This window comes from Erinaceus europaeus, chromosome 8 (genome assembly GCF_950295315.1).
Source record: "Erinaceus europaeus chromosome 8, mEriEur2.1, whole genome shotgun sequence".
NCBI lineage: Eukaryota > Metazoa > Chordata > Mammalia > Eulipotyphla > Erinaceidae > Erinaceus > Erinaceus europaeus.
In genome coordinates, this window is record NC_080169.1 from 480,173 (window position 1) to 499,712 (window position 19,540).

At 56.7% G+C, this 19,540-nt stretch overlaps 1 protein-coding gene across 1 annotated transcript in view; it reads left to right on the top strand.

The window, feature by feature from the left end:
• Positions 1-2,334: 2,334 nt before the first annotated feature.
• The window catches only part of GARS1 (glycyl-tRNA synthetase 1), a 36,559-nt gene continuing 19,353 nt past the window's right edge, over positions 2,335-19,540 (top strand). The window contains exons 1-8 of the mRNA XM_060195788.1: positions 2,335-2,639; positions 4,867-4,968; positions 9,801-9,903; positions 11,146-11,287; positions 13,658-13,746; positions 14,680-14,756; positions 16,780-16,925; positions 18,693-18,842. Coding sequence (XP_060051771.1) covers positions 2,415-2,639; positions 4,867-4,968; positions 9,801-9,903; positions 11,146-11,287; positions 13,658-13,746; positions 14,680-14,756; positions 16,780-16,925; positions 18,693-18,842 — 1,034 coding nt within the window. The 5' untranslated portion in view covers positions 2,335-2,414. The remainder of the gene's footprint in view (positions 2,640-4,866; positions 4,969-9,800; positions 9,904-11,145; positions 11,288-13,657; positions 13,747-14,679; positions 14,757-16,779; positions 16,926-18,692; positions 18,843-19,540) is intronic.

Here is a 19,540-nt window from a genome sequence, read left to right on the forward strand (position 1 = left end):
ATTGAAGACGAACAGTGTGTGTTAGCTAGAAAGGGAGGGAGTTTGGCCATCTCCTGGCATTGCTCTGGCTTGCCCTTGCCTGGCTGAGTCACCACTCATATTTCATTACAAAATGAACTCGTCAAAATGTTAAACAGTTTTTCTGGTTAAGTGTCTGAGTGATTCTCTGACACTAAAGGATCATTCATAAACATACCAAAAAGGATCTGATTGGATGACTTAGAGAAAATGCAGAGTCCAGAAATCTGGACTAAACTGAAGAGTTGGCTTCTGGACGCTATCTCCTATTCTTCTAACTTTGTTCCTTCTGATTTATTTGGTAATGCCAAAGCAACTTAAAGGCTTCATCAAACAGTTTAGACCACCCAATGGAAAGGCCCCTAACTAGGACTGGTAACTGGCAAATCTAGTTAGACCAGAAACTTCTTGAAACAAAAGGCTCATCAAGCATTCCAGTAACTGTGGGTACTGAGTCATGCTTGTTGCTGCAAGGGGAAACTCTTCTAGACTTCAGTCTCAGAAACGTGTCGTCTTAGCAGATGCTACTCCCTGGTGTACTTCATGCCCTTCCACGCTACCCTGCAATTAACAATGGTCTCAATATATATGATCACCAGTATGTCCAAACGAGAAATTGTTGTTAGGAAGAAAAAACTTTACTGGAGAAATGTATGAAGAATTGAGGAAATTAAAAAATCTGTCTTGTCTTGCATATTTATTTGTTTGACATTATCCCTAAGAATTTGTAAGCATTGTTAAGTGGGTTTACGTGGGTCTCTGAGTCCCCCCCCCCCCCACTACTAGCACAGCACCAACAAAACAAAACAAAACAAAGAGTAAGCCCTGGCTGGGCGTGGGTCAAAGTGCTTTCCGGTTCGCAGCAGCCTCAGGGAGACAGTGACTCAAAGGTAAGAGCCATGAAGATCATTTACTTTTTAATTTCTTTTTGAATAATTATTTATTCACTTTTGTTGCCATTATTGTTTTATTGTTGTAGTTATTATTGTCATTGTTGGATAGGACAGAGAGAAATGGAGAGAGGAGGGGAAGACAGAGAGCCCTGGCAGCGGGGCGTCACAGCGCGCACGGACCCGGGTTCAAGCCCCCAGTCCCCACCTGCCGCGGAGAGCTTCATGAGCCGTGAAGCAGGGCTGCAGGTGTCTGTCTGTCTCTCTGTCTCCCCTCCTCTAGACTTCTGGCTGTCTCTATCCAATAGATAAGTACAGATGATTCGAGACATTTTTACAGACATTCCAGAACGGCTCCATCTCCCTAGAGTCGAGATACTTTTAGTCTCTCTCTTCCTTTCTTCCTTTCTTATTGGACAGAGACAGAGACAGAGACAAGCTGAGGGGTGGCCGTGAAGATGGAGAAGGTGCCCTGCGGGCAAGACGGTGGGAAAGGGTCGGAGGAGGGAGGGAGAGCGGGCGCTGGGGCAGCTTGCTCCCTGCCATGGCGGACTGCAGCTGGCACGGGCTCACACCCACACGCCGCACACACCGTGCACACACCCAGAACTGTGCACACACTCCGCACACACACCCACACGCCGCACACACCCACACGCCGCACACACCGTGCACACACCCAGACACTGTGCACACACTCCGCACACACACCCACACCCAGACACCCAGACACACACCGCGCACACACTCCGCACACACACCCACACCCAGACACACACCGCGCGCACACACACACACGCCGCACACACCGTGCACACACCCAGACACTGTGCACACACTCCGCACACACACCCACACCCAGACACTGTGCACACACTCCGCACACACACCCACACCCAGACACCCACCGCGCACACACTCCGCACACACACCCACACCCAGACACCCACCGCGCACACACTCCGCACACACACCCACACCCAGACGCACACCGCGCGCACACACACACACCGCACACACCCAGACACACACCGCACACACCCAGACACACACCGCACACCCACGCCACACACACTGCACACGCACACACACTCCGCACACACGCCACACACACACCGCACACACACACACACTCCGCACACACACACACACTCCGCACACACCGCACGCACACGCCGCCCACCCGCCCGCCCCACGCGGCTCCGCGCACCTGCGCACCTGCGGGGCGGGGCCGGGGTCACGCTGAGCCCGACCAACCTGCGCGCGGGGCGTGTGCGGCTGCGCGGCGGTGTCGTCACGCTCGGGGCGGGGCCACGGGGCGGGGTCGCCCTCAGGTGGGGGGCGTGCGCGGGGCTGACGCGATGGCGTCATCGCGCTCGGGGCGGGGCCGCGCGGCGGGGCTGGTGCGGCTGCGCGCGCCGGCGCTGACGCGGCGATGTCGTCACGCTCGGGGCGGGGCCGCTTCCGCTTCCGCCGTCACCACCGCCCGCCCGGGCCCGCCGGCTCATGCGCCGTCTCCGCCCGGCGCTGCTCAGGGCCGCTCGCGCCGCTCTGCCGCTGCCGCTGCCGCCCCTTCTCGCGGCCCGGCCCCCGCACGCGCCCCGCAGGCCTCTCAGCGCGCCCGGCCGCGCCCCGACCCGGGTCCCCGCCGCCGCCGCGCCTCGGAACAGCATGGACGGCGCCGGCGTGGAGGAGCTGCTGGCGCCCCTCCGCCTCGCAGTGCGCCAGCAGGTAGCGGCCTCCCCGTCCCTTCTGTCCCTGGGGTGCCGGGTGCCTGGGGTGCCGGGCGCCTGGGGTGCTGGGTGTCTGGGGTGCCGGGTGTCTGGGGTGCCGGGTCTCTGGGGTGCTGCGTCCCTGGGGTGCCGGGTGCCTGGGGTGCCGGGTCTCTGGGGTGCTGCGTCCCTGGGGTGCCGGGTCTCTGGGGTGCTGCGTCCCTGGGGTGCCGGGTGCCTGGGGTGCCGGGTCTCTGGGGTGCTGCGTCCCTGGGGTGCCGGGTCTCTGGGGTGCTGCGTCCCTGGGGTGCCGGGTCTCTGGGGTGCCGGGTGCCTGGGGTGCCGGGCGCCTGGGGTGCCGGGTCTCTGGGGTGCCGGGTGCCTGGGGTGCCGGGCGCCTGGGGTGCCGGGTCTCTGGGGTGCCGGGTCTCTGGGGTGCTGCGTCCCTGGGGTGCCGGGTGCCTGGGGTGCCGGGTCTCTGGGGTGCTGAGTCGTGGTCCCACCCGGCATCCCTTTCCGCACACGCCGGGTCCCCTCTGGTCCCTGGGTGCTGGGTGCTGGGTCCCTGGGTGCTGGGTCACGGTCCCTCCGGGGCGCGGGGTGGAGCGTCCGGGGACTTGGCGCCTGACCCGCGCGCTTCCGAAGGGCCCCGGTGTCTGTCCGTCGGCGCGTCCGTCTTCGCGGGCGCCTGATGCAATCGCGGCCTCGTCGCACCGAGCCCGGCCCCTCCCCTGCCACGTTCGCGCGGCCTGCGGCGCCTGTGCCGGGTGCTCGCGGGGACTCTGCCCGGTGCTCGCGGGGACTCTGCCCGGTGCTCGCGGGGACTCTGCCCGGTGCTCGCGGGGACTGTGCCGGGTGCTCGCGGGGACGCTGCCCGGTGCTCGCGGTGCCTGTGCCCGGTGCTCGCGGGGACTCTGCCCGGTGCTCGCGGGGACTCTGCCCGGTGCTCGCGGGGACTGTGCCCGGTGCTCCGGATGCTCGCGGGGACTCTGCCCGGTGCTCGCGGGGACTCTGCCCGGTGCTCGCGGGGACTCTGCCCGGTGCTCGCGGGGACTCTGCCCGGTGCTCCGGATGCTCGCGGGGACTCTGCCCGGTGCTCGCGGGGACTCTGCCCGGTGCTCCGGATGCTCGCGGCCCAGGCTCTGGCCCCGCGCTGGCAGGCCCTCCCTCCCCGCCTGTTCTTGTTTCCCGCCCCAGCGGCGGGCAGGGGCGCAGGGACCGTCCTCCCCCTCCCCGTCTTAGAGCCGCCTTGGACTTAGTCTCGGCTGTCAGCACTCGCACTTGAGGGCCTGCTCAGCGGGTGGAGTGCACGCCGGCCTCGCCAGGGCCCGGATCGCTGCAGGGCAGCGCTTTGCTCTGCTGAGCTGGAGCGTCTCTGCCTCCCTCTCTCCTGCGGTGCCGAGCAGACGGCCAGCCGGTACCCGGTGCCCCCGTGCGCCTCTCCCCTGTGCCCAGACTGCCGGGCTCTCGCCCCTTAGGATTTATTAATGTGTTGCTGTTATTTTTACCAGAGCACTGCGCCATTCTGGTTTGTGGCGGTGCTGGGGATTGAACCTGGGACCTTACTAAATGAAGCACTATGCTCCGCCCATCAGATGAGAACATTTTAAACACAGTCCAGCTGTCCAGCTAGCTGCTAACTGAGCTGTTCCCCATTCACGTCAATGAAATGCTTTGCACAGGTTGTGATTTAGGGGAAAGCTAAACAGACACAGAAGCAATCTTTCATGGTCTAGTGTCGTCCCTGTTTCTCTCCCTCTTGACTACGTGGGTGGGAATGCCCTGGGATGGCGTCCCACTTGGGAAATGCTGCTCTGGGGTCCTCAGAGTGCCCTGCACACTGACAGCCCCGGGCCGTTTCCATGCCGCCAGCTGGGCTCGCTCGCTCGCTCGCCGGGGTCCTGTGCCGACAGCTGGTGTGGGGCGGACACTGCTTAGACCCGGCCGGCGAGGCCTGCGAGCCCAGCGGTGGTTTCTGTCGCCCGCTAACGGGGCTCCCCCAGGAAGCCTGTGTCCGCCAGCCCCTCGTCCGCTGGGGGAGTCCTGTCGTCGGTGTCCTGCCTCTGATCTTGCTCTTTCTCCGTTTCCCCCAATGCTTTTCTCTTCTGCTGGGCCGCTCCCCCAGTGCACCGTTCACCCTGCGGCCGGCGCTCGGCAGCCCCGCTCGCACACACACCTGCGGGGCTGCCGAGAAGCACGGGCCGGCTCTCTCTCCTCCTGTCCTGACCAGCTGTCTCTGCCGCTAGGGAGACCTGGTGCGGAAGCTGAAGGAAGACCGAGCACCCCAGGCGGATGTGGATAAGGCGGTAGCTGAGCTCAGAGCCCGGAAGAGGACCCTGGAGACCACGGTGAGTCGGGCCGCGCGTGAGCGCAGAGCTGTGCGTCTTCACGGGCGGGCGAAGCCGACCCCAGCCCTGGAGCAGGAGCAGGAGCAAGCGACAGCGGCTGTCTCTGCAGCCCTCTGGGTGCAGGTGTACTCTGCTCCTCTGCGCGAGTGCTCCTCACCCTCTGCAGGTGTACTCTGCTCCTCCGCGCGAGTGCTCCTCACCCTCTGCAGGGTGTACTCTGCTCCTCTGCGCGAGTGCTCCTCACCCTCTGCAGGGTGTACTCTGCTCCTCTGCGCGAGTGCTCCTCACCCTCTGCAGGTGTACTCTGCTCCTCCGCGCGAGTGCTCCTCACCCTCTGCAGGGTGTACTCTGCTCCTCTGCGCGAGTGCTCCTCACCCTCTGCAGGGTGTACTCTGCTCCTCTGTGCGAGTGCTCCTCACCCTCTGCAGGTGTACTCTGCTCCTCTGTGCGAGTGCTCCTCACCCTCTGCAGGGTGTACTCTGCTCCTCTGTGCGAGTGCTCCTCACCCTCTGCAGGTGTACTCTGCTCCTCTGTGCGAGTGCTCCTCACCCTCTGCAGGGGTACTCTGCTCCTCTGCGCGAGTGCTCCTCACCCTCTGCAGGGTGTACTCTGCTCCTCTGTGTGAGTGCTCCTCACCCTCTGCAGGGTGTACTCTGCTCCTCTGTGTGAGTGCTCCTCACCCTCTGCAGGGGTACTCTGCTCCTCTGTGCGAGTGCTCCTCACCCTCTGCAGGGTGTACTCTGCTCCTCTGCGTGAGTGCTCCTCACCCTCTGCAGGGTGTACTCTGCTCCTCTGCGCGAGTGCTCCTCACCCTCTGCAGGTGTACTCTGCTCCTCTGCGCGAGTGCTCCTCACCCTCTGCAGGTGTACTCTGCTCCTCTGTGCGAGTGCTCCTCACCCTCTGCAGGTGTACTCTGCTCCTCTGCGTGAGTGCTCCTCACCCTCTGCAGGTGTACTCTGCTCCTCTGCGTGAGTGCTCCTCACCCTCTGCAGGGTGTACTCTGCTCCTCTGTGCGAGTGCTCCTCACCCTCTGCAGGGTGTACTCTGCTCCTCTGCGTGAGTGCTCCTCACCCTCTGCAGGGTGTACTCTGCTCCTCTGCGTGAGTGCTCCTCACCCTCTGCAGGGTGTACTCTGCTCCTCTGTGTGAGTGCTCCTCACCCTCTGCAGGGTGTACTCTGCTCCTCTGCGCGAGTGCTCCTCACCCTCTGCAGGGTGTACTCTGCTCCTCTGTGTGAGTGCTCCTCACCCTCTGCAGGGTGTACTCTGCTCCTCTGTGCGAGTGCTCCTCACCCTCTGCAGGTGTACTCTGCTCCTCTGCGCGAGTGCTCCTCACCCTCTGCAGGTGTACTCTGCTCCTCTGTGCGAGTGCTCCTCACCCTCTGCAGGGTGTACTCTGCTCCTCTGCGTGAGTGCTCCTCACCCTCTGCAGGTGTACTCTGCTCCTCTGCGTGAGTGCTCCTCACCCTCTGCAGGGTGTACTCTGCTCCTCTGTGCGAGTGCTCCTCACCCTCTGCAGGGTGTACTCTGCTCCTCTGCGTGAGTGCTCCTCACCCTCTGCAGGGTGTACTCTGCTCCTCTGCGTGAGTGCTCCTCACCCTCTGCAGGGTGTACTCTGCTCCTCTGTGTGAGTGCTCCTCACCCTCTGCAGGGTGTACTCTGCTCCTCTGCGCGAGTGCTCCTCACCCTCTGCAGGTGTACTCTGCTCCTCTGTGTGAGTGCTCCTCACCCTCTGCAGGGTGTACTCTGCTCCTCTGTGCGAGTGCTCCTCACCCTCTGCAGGGTGTACTCTGCTCCTCTGCGTGAGTGCTCCTCACCCTCTGCAGGGTGTACTCTGCTCCTCTGTGCGAGTGCTCCTCACCCTCTGCAGGTGTACTCTGCTCCTCTGTGCGAGTGCTCCTCACCCTCTGCAGGGTGTACTCTGCTCCTCTGTGCGAGTGCTCCTCACCCTCTGCAGGTGTACTCTGCTCCTCTGTGCGAGTGCTCCTCACCCTCTGCAGGTGTACTCTGCTCCTCTGTGCGAGTGCTCCTCACCCTCTGCAGGGGTACTCTGCTCCTCTGCGCGAGTGCTCCTCACCCTCTGCAGGTGTACTCTGCTCCTCTGTGTGAGTGCTCCTCACCCTCTGCAGGGGTACTCTGCTCCTCTGTGCGAGTGCTCCTCACCCTCTGCAGGGTGTACTCTGCTCCTCTGCGTGAGTGCTCCTCACCCTCTGCAGGGTGTACTCTGCTCCTCTGCGCGAGTGCTCCTCACCCTCTGCAGGTGTACTCTGCTCCTCTGCGTGAGTGCTCCTCACCCTCTGCAGGTGTACTCTGCTCCTCTGTGCGAGTGCTCCTCACCCTCTGCAGGTGTACTCTGCTCCTCTGCGTGAGTGCTCCTCACCCTCTGCAGGTGTACTCTGCTCCTCTGCGTGAGTGCTCCTCACCCTCTGCAGGGTGTACTCTGCTCCTCTGTGCGAGTGCTCCTCACCCTCTGCAGGGTGTACTCTGCTCCTCTGCGTGAGTGCTCCTCACCCTCTGCAGGGTGTACTCTGCTCCTCTGCGTGAGTGCTCCTCACCCTCTGCAGGGTGTACTCTGCTCCTCTGTGTGAGTGCTCCTCACCCTCTGCAGGGTGTACTCTGCTCCTCTGCGCGAGTGCTCCTCACCCTCTGCAGGGTGTACTCTGCTCCTCTGTGTGAGTGCTCCTCACCCTCTGCAGGGTGTACTCTGCTCCTCTGCGCGAGTGCTCCTCACCCTCTGCAGGTGTACTCTGCTCCTCTGCGCGAGTGCTCCTCACCCTCTGCAGGTGTACTCTGCTCCTCTGCGCGAGTGCTCCTCACCCTCTGCAGGGTGTACTCTGCTCCTCTGCGTGAGTGCTCCTCACCCTCTGCAGGGTGTACTCTGCTCCTCTGCGTGAGTGCTCCTCACCCTCTGCAGGTGTACTCTGCTCCTCTGCGCGAGTGCTCCTCACCCTCTGCAGGTGTACTCTGCTCCTCTGTGCGAGTGCTCCTCACCCTCTGCAGGGTGTACTCTGCTCCTCTGCGTGAGTGCTCCTCACCCTCTGCAGGTGTACTCTGCTCCTCTGCGTGAGTGCTCCTCACCCTCTGCAGGGTGTACTCTGCTCCTCTGTGCGAGTGCTCCTCACCCTCTGCAGGGTGTACTCTGCTCCTCTGCGTGAGTGCTCCTCACCCTCTGCAGGGTGTACTCTGCTCCTCTGCGTGAGTGCTCCTCACCCTCTGCAGGGTGTACTCTGCTCCTCTGTGTGAGTGCTCCTCACCCTCTGCAGGGTGTACTCTGCTCCTCTGCGCGAGTGCTCCTCACCCTCTGCAGGGTGTACTCTGCTCCTCTGCGCGAGTGCTCCTCACCCTCTGCAGGTGTACTCTGCTCCTCTGTGCGAGTGCTCCTCACCCTCTGCAGGGTGTACTCTGCTCCTCTGCGCGAGTGCTCCTCACCCTCTGCAGGGTGTACTCTGCTCCTCTGCGCGAGTGCTCCTCACCCTCTGCAGGGTGTACTCTGCTCCTCTGTGTGTGTGCTCCTCACCCTCTGCAGGGTGTACTCTGCTCCTCTGCGTGAGTGCTCCTCACCCTCTGCAGGGTGTACTCTGCTCCTCTGTGCGAGTGCTCCTCACCCTCTGCAGGTGTACTCTGCTCCTCTGCGTGAGTGCTCCTCACCCTCTGCAGGGTGTACTCTGCTCCTCTGTGTGTGTGCTCCTCACCCTCTGCAGGGGTACTCTGCTCCTCTGTGCGAGTGCTTCTCACCCTCTGCAGGGTATACTCTGCTCCTCTGTGTGAGTGCTCCTCACCCTCTGCAGGTGTACTCTGCTCCTCTGCGTGAGTGCTCCTCACCCTCTGCAGGGTGTACTCTGCTCCTCTGTGCGAGTGCTCCTCACCCTCTGCAGGGGTACTCTGCTCCTCTGCGTGAGTGCTCCTCACCCTCTGCAGGGTGTACTCTGCTCCTCTGTGTGTGTGCTCCTCACCCTCTGCAGGGGTACTCTGCTCCTCTGTGCGAGTGCTTCTCACCCTCTGCAGGGTATACTCTGCTCCTCTGTGTGAGTGCTCCTCACCCTCTGCAGGTGTACTCTGCTCCTCTGCGTGAGTGCTCCTCACCCTCTGCAGGGTGTACTCTGCTCCTCTGTGCGAGTGCTCCTCACCCTCTGCAGGGGTACTCTGCTCCTCTGCGTGAGTGCTCCTCACCCTCTGCAGGGGTACTCTGCTCCTCTGTGCGAGTGCTTCTCACCCTCTGCAGGGTGTACTCTGCTCCTCTGTGTGAGTGCTCCTCACCCTCTGCAGGGTGTACTCTGCTCCTCTGTGTGTGTGCTCCTCACCCTCTGCAGGGTGTACTCTGCTCCTCTGCGCGAGTGCGCTCCTCTCCCTCTGCAGGGCCGACACCAAGGCGCCCCCTTCGGTGCCCCCCTCTGTGTCTCCCTCTGCCCCCCCACCCCTCCTCAGGCTCGTGGCGCCCGGGCATTTCCCCAGGACGCGTCGGTCATCTTGGTGAATCCTGTGCCTGGAAGTAGTGGCTTGGCTTTGTGGTTTTAAAGGATCTTTTACTTTTCTGCAGAAGGGAAAGCTCTACCAGGCTGCTAGGTGCCCCGAGCCTTTCAGAGAGCGGCCCCGTCAGTAACAGCATCGTCGGGGAGCTTTGCGCCCCTGTATGTGCAGCGGCCTCTGAAACCTCGACGCAGCCGTCTGTTTCCTTGGCTGAGCATCGGCCCCTTGCTCGTAATGCCAGGGGCAGGGGAGCCCTCAGCCTTGTCTGTATTGTTGACGCGCCTTACATACGATTGCTGATGACTGAACTGAACTCGGATTCTCACATGGCCCTCTGCTCACCCCTTCTCGCCACGACCCCGCACAGGAGCTGTCGTTACAGCCCAAAGATGACATCGTGGACAGAGCAAAAATGGAAGATACCCTGAAGAGGAGATTTTTCTACGACCAGGCTTTTGCTATTTATGGAGGTAGGGTCAGTGGTAGAGCGTGTGTGGTGTTTGTGACTCTGCCGTCATCTTGCTGAGTGAAACCTAATGCAAAGCAGAGGGGCTATTTGCGCTTTGTTTACGGTAAACCTGCTGGCGCGATTCTTTTTAAATTTTCATCAGTGTCTGTTCTCAGGGACTTCTACTATCGGGATGTAGGAAATCCGGGTGGGGTAGGGTCGGTACTGAATTTTTGGCGTGTCCTGCGCACGTCACATTGGCTCTTGAAATGCAGTGAGCCTCTGGAGCTGTACGCAGCAGACCCTTTCTGAGCACTGGCCGCCGGCTGTCTACACGTGGGCAGTGCTACAGCAGAGCCCTGGGCTGTTCTTCTTGGAAAGACTGACTTATTCATAACTGGATAGAGACAGAGCGAAATTGAGAGGGGAGGGGAGCTAGAGACAGACAGACACCTGCAGCGGTGCTTCACCACTCCTGAAGCTTTCCCCCTGCAGGTGGGGACCAGGGACTTGAACCTGGGTCCTTGTGCACTGTAATGTGAGTGCTTACCCAGGTGTATCCCCACCTGGCCCCCTGCCCTAGACCATTCTTTACGCAACTGCAAGGAAATTTTTTTTCATAGCTACGTAGATAAATTTGTATATATGAAGTTTTGTCAGCAAATATAACTAACTCACTGATGGTCTCTAAAACATTCTGCCCTTTGGATAGTAACAGTGTTTTTCATTGCAACAATACTAAACTTTGCTTTACCACTGAGATCTGAGTGTAGTCTGTCTACTCGTATGCTTTTCTTAATATTTATTTATTCCCTTTGTTTTACTGTTGTAGTTACTAATGTAGTTACTGATGTTGTTGTTGGATAGGACAGAGAGAAATGGAGAGAGGAGGGGAAGACAGAGAGGGGGAGAGAAAGACAGACACCTGCAGACCTGCTGCACCGCCTGTGAAGCGACTCCCCTGCAGGTGGGGAGCCGGGGGCTCGAACCGGGATCCTTTCCCTGGTCCTTGCTCTTTGCGGCCACCTGCACTTAACCCGCTTGCTCCACCCGACTCCTTGTCTACTCGTATTTTTAATTTTTCTTCTGTCCTGACTGGAAGCTAGCTTTCCGTGTGCGGGCTTGGGGTCGCCGCTCTAACACAGTTCTGGCGGGCATGTGAACTGCAGAGGCATCGCTTCCATAGGCCCCCGGCTCTGAAGCGCTTCTTAGAGTAGAAAGGCACAGTGGGCGCCTTCCGCTCAGACTCGTCTCGCTCACGCAGGTGTCAGTGGCCTCTACGACTTTGGGCCCGTCGGCTGTGCTCTGAAGAACAACATCATCCAGCTGTGGAGGCAGCACTTCATCCAAGAAGAGCAGATGCTGGAGATCGACTGCACCGTGCTCACCCCTGCGCCGGTCTTAAAGTAAGACGAGGCTGACAGCAGTCCTCTGAAGGCTTACTCAGTGACCTTTCCTGATCCTGACACGCGCTGTGTTCATTGTAAATACCCCAGACAGAGCTGCGTGGAGCACCGTGCTCACCCCTGAGCCGGTCTTAAAGTAAGAGTAGGCTGAGAACAGCAGTCCTCTGAAGGCTTACTGAATGACCTTTCCTGACCCTGAGAACAGCAGTCCTCTGAAGGCTTACTCAGTGACCTTTCCTGATCCTGACACGCGCTGTGTCCATTGTAAATACTGCAGACAGAGCTGCGTGGAGCATAAGACCACTGCCTGTCGTCGGCCATGTGGAGTTTCTTTCCCAGCAGGGGATTCCTGGGCTGGGTGTTGACACTGTACAAACCCGCCGCTCCCGGTAGCCATTTCTTTCCAATTCCTTCTGTCTTTCTCTCTCAACTTTTCTTTTCTCTGTTTTCTTTCTTATTTTTCTTCCTCTTTATTTTGCTGCAATAGAGAAAGTTGAGGAGAAGGAGACAGGAGAGAGGGAGATAGACAGTAGTAGACGTGCCTGCTTCACCCCTGCAGGTGGGGAGCGGAGCTTGGACCCTGGTGGTTGTGCTTGGTGATGTGAGCTCAGCTGGGTAACTGGGTGTGCCACTGCCTGGCCCCGGCCATGTTACACTCATTGCACTTCTCTTTGCCCTATTCTTCCTTTCTTTTTTTTTTTTTTTTTTTTTTGCCTCCAGGGTTATCACTGGGGCTCGGTGCCTGCACTACAAATCCACTGCTCCTGGAGAACATTTTTCCCCATTTTTGTTTTCCTCATTGTTATTGCTGTTTTTGTTGTTGGATAGGAAAGAGAGAAATGGAGAGGGGAGGGGAAGACAGGGGGAGAGAAAGACAGACACCTGCAGACCTGCTTCACTGCCTGTGAAGCGACTCCCTATTTTTCTAAGTTTTCACGCAACATGTCATTAGATACACGTTTCCAGTGTATTTAAACATTTGTGGGTGATTTTTTTGACAACATGTGGTGTACTGGCTGCTTTATCATCAGGAGAGGAGTGGGGAGGCACACAGGCAGAGAGCCCAGTCCCGGAGCTGCCTTTGGTGCTGTGGCTCTCCACATGGTGCTGGGGTGCAGACCTGGTCTGTGTGCACAGCACGGCGGTGTCCTGCCTGTGAGCCCGTCCTCTGTCCCTGCGGGAATTGTGTTTTTCTAAGTGTGCAGGGTTAAGGCAGTGTCGTAGTCATCACACCGGTATTGATTTGGACTCTCAGCATCTTGATGGGTCGTGTTGGCAAATGTTTCCGATTACTCCCTTGGTACAGCTTGGGGAGAGAGAGAGAGAGAGAGAGCGAGCCGTGCTGGGTCGTGGGAAAGTCACGGCCTGCTTCTCTGTGCTAGTGAGTGACGCATCCTCCTTCAGACAGTCTGGTAGATACAAAGATAGCGAGATTGCTCTTGCCAGCAGGACTGAAAGGATAGAGCTGGTTGAATAGAAAATGGAGAGAGAGGGAGTCGGGCGGTAGCACAGCGGGTTACGCGCACGTGGCGCCAAGCGCACGGACCGGCATAAGGACCCTGGTTCAAGCCCCCGGCTCCCCACCTGCAGGGGAGTCACTTCACAGGCGGTGAAGCAGGTCTGCAGGTGTCCTTCTTTCTCTCCCCCTCTCTGTCTTCCCCTCCTCTCTCCATTTCTCTCTGTCTTTAAATAATAAATAAATAATCTTTAAAAAAAGGAAATAGAAAGGAACCCTCAGCTATGTCTTAATCAGTTCCCTTGTGTGATGCTGCCTGCCAAGGAAGTAGTGTTCACTCTGCGCCCGTCAGGCTCTGCTGTGATGACTCCAGTTAACACAGCGAAGTTCCTGGTAACGGCTTTAGCGTGTCGGGACAGCCTTTGCTGCTGCTGCACTCATCTAATAGGAATGGAGAGAAGGACCAGTGTCTTTCTGTACAACTGTCAGTGGAAGCTGAAACTAGGAATAGTAATTAGTTTCTAATAGCAGTGTTATAGTACTTTCTTTCCTTAATGTTCATGAGTTCTTGGGTAGTCAAATTCTCCATGGTTTGGGCCTTGATGCAGCTGACTCCTGATAATGGAATAGGTCCTGTATATTAACACAGACTTCACGGCAACTTGTGTAAAAGTATATTCCAGTTGGGACCTTTTTTCCCGTGCAGATGTGGAATTTACTGGGGGCGAGGGTCGATTTGAGGAAGACTGTCCTTTGGCACATGTTAGTACCTGCTGTGAATAGGTGATCTAGCACCTTTCCGGTGCCCAGACTTCAGCCGTGGGCAGGGAATACACAGCAGGTAGCTTGTCTTACTCAGTGAAACTTGTTCACTTGTATGGAATGACAGATGTGCTTGACCTTCGTTAACGTAGGACCTCTGGCCACGTGGACAAGTTTGCCGACTTCATGGTGAAAGATGCCAAGAGCGGGGAGTGCTTCCGTGCCGACCACCTGCTGAAGGGTATGTTTCTCCCATCAGTCCTCTGCAAGTCACGCTGTCACAGCAGAGGGCTTCTGGAATTTGGAGCTTTTGTCGGGGCCGGGGTGTTGTGCACGTGCCGCTTTACCACTCGAGCAGCCCGATCACTCAGGTGGAGAGCTTCTCCCAGTGTTACGGCACCTCCCGTGTGGCACTGGGGCTTAAGTCTGGGCCATGTGCGTGGCAAGCCTTGTGCCCTCCCTGCTGAGCCCTCTCTCTCTGGCACAGAACAATGGGGGAGGTCAAAATTTTCTCTCAGAACCTGGGTTACCTTTTCCCTTGGGCGGCCAGGGAGATGGCTCAGTAGGCGGCTAGCCAGACCGGAGTATGTGAGACTCCAGAGTGCTCCAGCGCCAGCGTATCTGTTTCTTCCTGCCTCTCTTGCAGAATAAATCTGTTTTCTTACTACAAAAAGCAGAATGCACAGGTATTAAGTGTGAAGATTATTTCTCTTATTTAAAAATGTTATACAGAGGGAGGCGGGCGGCGGCGCAGCGGGTTAAGCGCACGTGGCACAAAGCACAAGGACCGGCATAAGGATCCCGGTTCGAGCCCCGGATCCCCACCTGCAGGGGGGTCGCTTCACAGGCGGTGAAGCAGGTCTGCAGGTGTCTGTCTTTCTCTCCCCCTCTCTGTCTTCCTTCCTCTCTCCATTTCTCTCTGTCCTCTCCAACAACGACGACAACAGCAATAATAATACAACTGAAAAACAAGGGCAACAAAAGGGGAAGTAAATGAATGTTTAAAAAGCTGTATAGATAATTAGAAGTTCGGGGAAAAGATGAGGCAGTGTGACTGTCCTCGCAAAATAAACTTGAATTCATTTAATAAAACCCACTTTACATTGAAACTCAAAAGCGCTTTGTGCTTTTTCCTGTTGATTGAAATTAACATGTGCCAGCACTTTTCTCGTAGCTCATTTGCAGAAGCTCATGTCTGATAAGAAGTGTTCAGCTGAGAAGAAATCTGAGATGGAGGCTGTCTTGGCCCAGGTGAGTTCTTACAGGCGCTTCCCGGTCCCGCGAGCTGCTCTGGCGGGCGCCGCTCTGCCTGTCTCCCAGCACGTGGCAGCTGTTGAGGGTTCACTGACCCTCATCACAGAGCGAAGGGGCAGCCTTTACCGCCCTTCATAGCGACTCTTTACGGCGCTGTTTTCTCGTCTCGCTGCCTTTTGTGACTCACCCGTTGTTTCAGCCCAAACCAGCAAGACTGAAGATAGGTGTGAAGTTTGTTCTCTCTCCTTGGGAACCGGCTTTCTGAGTTGAGCACAAACTAGAGTGGGACTCACAGTGAGTCCTGCTCAGTGTGAGCGAGAAGATTCGGGGTGTATGTCTCTGAGCACCGTTCCATTAGCTGGTCAGCTTGTTTCTGGTTAACTGTCCGTTTGCAGTTTCTGAGACGCTCGGGAGCCAACCAGTGCCGCACCTGTGCACAGTTTCTTCACAAGGACCCAAGTCAGCTGGCAGATGAGTAAGCGGGTGGAAAGTTCAATTTAAGTGAGAAAGGAGTGGGACCAAGTAGTGGTGCTGCAGGGCACAAGGACCCGGCTTCAAGCCCCCTGGTCCCCACCTGCAGGGGGAAAGCTTCACAAGTGGTGAGGCAGGGCTGCAGGTGTCTCTCTGTTTCTCTCCCTCTCTACCTCCCCCTCTCAATTTCTCTCTGTATCTATCCTAAATAAAGGAGGATAATTATCAGCGACTGCTGGAAAAGTAGATGACACAGAAGAATTAGCATGTTAAAAATCTAACAGTAGTGGAGAAGTAATCTCGAGAAAAAAAGCAGCACTAGAGACAAAAAGGGAGTGGGAAGGGGCGGGGGGGAGAGAGTATGCCAGCCAAAGCTACGGCTGCCCCAGGAGCTTCCCTCAGCGCTGTGGGACCACGCTGGAGCCTGGCGAGCGTGTGGGCAGCAGTAGGCTGCAGGCGAGCTGCCCACCCACTTGCCGAGCCACTTGGCGGCTGTAGCACTGGCTTTGTGTTTCATCTTGGAGCCGTGTTCCCGGGGCAGAGAAGCGTGCACTGTCAGTATCTTCCGAGAGAAACGGGGGCCCACGGGAAATCAGAGAACTGAGTGGGCCCTGGAGGCTCCCTGAAGACTTGCGGCCTGAACTGGCCTGTGTGCCCTGTGCCTCTTGTCGCTTGGCCCTGCCAGTCTCATGAAGTGCGGTGGCTTGTGGAGCGGGCACTGCCCTGCCACTGCTCCAGCAGGCTTGACGTCTGTCATGGGAGTCGCAGTCAGTCAGGGTGGCTGAAGGATACAGATCCTTTAAAGATGGTCCTTTCTGCCGCCTGGTTCACATTCAGAACTGTTTATTCCACATACCTTGTCTGTTCACATTTCCTTACTGCCTTCAATGTTACAGCACGAGGGTTACACAAGACTTCCGTGCCTGCGCTCCGAGGGCCTGCTTCCATCCCCAGCACCTTCCTAAGCCAGAGCTGAGCCGCACTCTGGTCCCTCTGTATCTCTCTGGAGAAAATGAAATAGCCTCAGCCCTTATGACCAGAGGCTGACTCATGAAGCTCTCTTGTTTCCATTTCAGAAGCAGTTCAATGTTTAAAACATTCTCTGCTAGTACATGGCTTGTTAGTCATCTAACATTTTTCAACTGGAGGCCCCTCGTTTTAGAGTGTTTGATCATTGATACGGACTGTTGAACATATAGCAAAGCCCAGACAAGAATGACAGCCGTTTAATGGGAAGAGTGAGACATACGTGCTGTTAGCAGATGGGAAGGTCTGTGGCTCTCGATGAGATTTCCACAGAGGTAAAGCCCAGTCTAAGCATGCCGGCAGTCTGTTCCCCTCAGCCACTACGACTAAACAGAGGCCTCTCCTGTGTGAGCGGTGAGCATGAGACACGCCAGTCTCAGCAAGGCCCCGTCACCGTTAGTTCATGCAGCTGTGCTGACTTGACGTGCCCCGTGGACTCTGACAGCCTGGCCGTGTGGGTCTCAGCAGCAGACGGCTGAAGTGTTTGGGTAACACTTGACTCTTCTCTTGGTGTATTTTATAGCTCGATAACTACGGACAGCAAGAGCTGGGGGATCTTTTTGTGAACTATAACGTGAAGTCTCCCACTACTGGAAATGATCTCTCCCCTCCGGTCCCTTTTAATCTGATGTTCAAGACCTTCATTGGGCCGGGAGCAAACATGCCTGGGTATGTATCGTTCAGCGTTCAGGAAACAAAGTCCGTGAGCTGCTTGTAGCAGCAGGGAAATACGTGTGTGGTTATCCGTGAAGTGTGTGGTTCTCCGTTTCTGAAAAGGAAATCAGAGGAGATAGAAATACGTTGGTAGGGAAAATGAGGCAGTCTTCAGTTCTACGGTTTTCCAGCTTTACTACTGAAAAGGAAATCAGAGGAGATAGAAATACGTTGGTAGGGGAAAATGAGGCAGTCTTCAGTTCTACGGTTTTCCAGCTTTACTACTGAAAAGGAAATCAGAGGAGATAGAAATACGTTGGTAGGGAAAATGAGGCAGTCTTCAGTTCTACGGTTTTCCAGCTTTACTACTGAAAAGGAAATCAGAGGAGATAGAAATACGTTGGTAGGGAAAATGAGGCAGTCTTCAGTTCTACGGTTTTCCAGCTTTACTACTGAAAAGGAAATCAGAGGAGATAGAAATACGTTGGTAGGGAAAATGAGGCAGTCTTCAGTTCTACGGTTTTCCAGCTTTACTACTGAAAAGGAAATCAGAGGAGATAGAAATACGTTGGTAGGGAAAATGAGGCAGTCTTCAGTTCTACGGTTTTCCAGCTTTACTACTGAAAAGGAAATCAGAGGAGATAGAAATACGTTGGTAGGGGAAATGAGGCAGTCTTCAGTTCTACTGTTTTCCAGCTTTACTATTGGTGACTTGCCACGAGATGAGCGCGCGGTCAGCTAGGTCGCCGTGTGGCTGCAGGCAGGCAGGGCTGGTGACGCAGTTGGAATCCTCTGCAGGGCAGGGCCGTGCTGCGCCCGCCGAAGCACGTGGCCCAGTGCAGAGCCAGGTTTGAGCCCCGCTCCCTCCTGTACTGGGGACTTCACGGTGGTGAAGCAGGTCTGTGCGCATCTGTTTTTCTCTTCTCTCTCCCCTCCCTTCTCTATTTCTGTCCAGCCAATTTAAAAAAGGGGGAGCAATGGCCACTGGGACTGGTGGGTTTGTAGTGCTGGTCCTGAGCCCCAGCGACAACCTTGGTGGCAATAAAAAGAAAGAAAGAAAGAAAGAGAAAAAAGAGGTCTGGGGAGACAGAGTAATGGTATGCAAACAGTCTCTCACACTTGAGGCTCCAGAGTCCCGGGTTCAATCCCCCAGCACCACCATAAACCAGAATTGAGCGGTGCTCCGGTAAAAAAACTTCATTTCATTTCATTTGCTAGGCACTGAAGTTACTGTTGCAGCCAGGCCAGTGTGGCTGACCCACAGTCGTGCTTGAATATGTGTCTAGTGCACCCTTTTCCCTTTTTAAACTGGAGCCCTGCTGAGCTCTGGCTGATGGTGGCGCTGGGGACTGAACCTGGGAGCTGAGCCTCACACACGCACAGTTGTGATGCTGTCTCTCCAGCCCCGTGCGTGTTTAACGTGTTGAAAGTTCTGCTTTTACACAGCTGTGCTTCAGTGTGTATATTGTTTTAGAAACATCTAAACCTGTCGTCTGCCGCCACGGGGTGGTGGGTCGGGAGAGCGTCAGCCTGCGGGGACACAGCAGAGTGGCGCTGACTCGCCGGCTCGTCCCTGGGTCGCCAGGGTCCTGACGGCAGCAGATAGGCCGTCCCCATCAGTTCCTGAGGCTTCAAGCAGTGACAGCTGAGGACAGGAACCCAGCTTGACTTTGCTTTAGGCTCCATCCAGTTCTGTGTGAGAAGAGCATGTTTAAGATAGCTTGTGATTCCTCCCAGCTTCCGGCTTGTTGTCAAACGTGACTTCTTTATTTAAATCCGTAGGTACTTGAGACCCGAAACTGCACAGGGGATCTTCCTGAATTTTAAGCGGCTTTTGGAATTCAACCAGGGGAAGTTGCCTTTTGCTGCTGCTCAGATTGGAAATTCTTTTAGGAATGAGATATCGCCTAGGTCTGGACTCATCAGAGTCAGGTACTGTGTCTTGTTGTTATTCTGGCAGAGTTAGTGAATCTTTGTTGCTTTCATTACAAATGCGAATGTGCAAAGATACCACAAAACAAAAGCAAAGCTTGTTACTTTGAAACAGTCCTGCTTTTTTTAAACCAGATTATTCTTGTACGTTTTATATCCTTCACAGTAACCTTCACAGTCATCGCTAGGGTGATTGGCAGTGCCGAGCAGCCTTGAGAGAAGGGAATCAGGTGGCAGGCAGCTTAAGCTTCTCCCCCTCTCAGTGGTTTTGAGACAGGCCTTTTCTGGCAGTGATGAGGCCACACGCACAGTGTGGCAGAGATGGGCCAGCGTTGGGGCAAAAGGTTGCTCTGTGTCCAGGGAAACAGCGTTGGAGAATGGGCCGGCGATATCCAGTGTGTGGGGGTCCACATGCCCAGACTGCTCTTGTCTTCTCTCCTTACACACGCATTTAAGGCCATTATTACATTTGCTGGGACACAGGCTGAGTGGGGAGAGGGAGACAGAGTGAGAGACACCGCACTCCTGCGCTGATCCGAGGCTTTCCCCTGCAGGTGGGAATGGGGGACTTGAGCTCTGTCCCTGTGCATGTGCCCACCTGGCTGTGCCGCCCTGTCCACCCACTGCTTGTTTAGCACCGTCGTCGGGACGTGTTCTGAACGGTGACAGCTGGCTCGGAAAGTCAGTGTCAGCTTTGA